Raw genomic sequence first — 1,153 nt, forward strand, 5'->3', positions numbered from 1 at the left:
GAGAATCACTTAAACCCAGGAGGCAGAGGTTGCAAATCTCCAGGGCCCAAGATCGTGCCACTGTGCTCCCGCCTGGGCAACAGAGTGAGACTGTCTCAAAAATAAATAAATATAAACAAAAGTAGAGAAAACAGGGTAATGAGACCCCACATACTTATCACACCAGTTCAAAAATTAATTCACGGTTAAATGTGATTCTTCCTTACCCGACCCCCTCCCTGCCTCCACAGCCTGGATTTATGTGGAAGAAAATCCCAGAGATCTTTTCATCTGTAAATATTTTTCTTCAGTTTGCATTTTTGTATTTTTAATAGAGACTGGTTTTCACCATGTTGGCCAGGCTGGTCTCAAACTCCTGACCTCAGGTGATCCGCCTGCCTCGGCCTCCCAAAGTGCTGGGATTACAGGCGTGAGCCACCACGCCCGGCCGAGGAATCAAAAAGACAACCATAATGCCATTTTCAAACCTAAAGCAAAGTAATACGGAGACAGAGAAATGAATGAAGCCTCGCTTTGATCTTTTACCATAAGCCCTAACTCTGAATAGCTGGCCCCACCCCACTCATAATCGTGGCCTTGACGTCAGTCCCCTCACCCCGGACCCTCATCTTGGCCTCACTGTACTCTGCCCTTAACCTCTAGCCCTAGTCGACTCCATAACTGTGGCCTTGGCCCCAGTCCCCCTGACCTCCGGACTTCAGACCAGATACTGCCCATATCCCCTTGTGGGGTCTTGGTCAAGCAACCCCTAGGTTGTACGTTTTCTCTCTAATCATTAAAGAGGCGGTGCTAAGCTGCAGACGGACTTCCGACTCAGCCAATGGTGTAAGCCAGGCAGGAGGTGGCGCCCAATAAGTTCGAGAGGAGGCGGGTTCTGGAAGGAAGCCAATAGCTTGTGAAGGCGAGTCTAGCAGCAACCAATAGACATGAGGGAGAGGCGGGACTCCGAGTGAAGTCAATCGCTGGAGGGGTCTGGCGCAGCTACAGCCAATGACTTTTGGCGGAGGCGTTCCCCAACCCTGGCCTCTCCCATGACCCCGGTCCGGGACTATGGCCGGGACTGGGCTGCTGGCGCTGCGGACGCTGCCAGGGCCCAGCTGGGTGCGAGGCTCGGGCCCTTCCGTGCTGAACCGCCTGCGGGACGCGGCCGTGG

General features: G+C 53.3%; 2 protein-coding genes across 2 annotated transcripts in view; both read left to right on the forward strand.

Moving 5' to 3' along the window:
- CLPP (caseinolytic mitochondrial matrix peptidase proteolytic subunit) overlaps positions 1-642 on the forward strand; it is a 17,611-nt gene extending 16,969 nt beyond the window's left edge. The window contains exon 5 of the mRNA XM_011943625.1: positions 548-642. Within this exon, the coding sequence (XP_011799015.1) occupies positions 548-642 (95 nt within the window). The remainder of the gene's footprint in view (positions 1-547) is intronic.
- A 405-nt stretch (positions 643-1,047) lies between these two features.
- ALKBH7 (alkB, alkylation repair homolog 7 (E. coli)) overlaps positions 1,048-1,153 on the forward strand; it is a 2,595-nt gene continuing 2,489 nt past the window's right edge. The window contains exon 1 of the mRNA XM_011943527.1: positions 1,048-1,146. Coding sequence (XP_011798917.1) covers positions 1,051-1,146 — 96 coding nt within the window. The 5' untranslated portion in view covers positions 1,048-1,050. The remainder of the gene's footprint in view (positions 1,147-1,153) is intronic.

The sequence above is a fragment of the Colobus angolensis genome, unplaced genomic scaffold, assembly GCF_000951035.1.
Source record: "Colobus angolensis palliatus isolate OR3802 unplaced genomic scaffold, Cang.pa_1.0 Scaffold22, whole genome shotgun sequence".
Classification (NCBI taxonomy): domain Eukaryota; kingdom Metazoa; phylum Chordata; class Mammalia; order Primates; family Cercopithecidae; genus Colobus; species Colobus angolensis.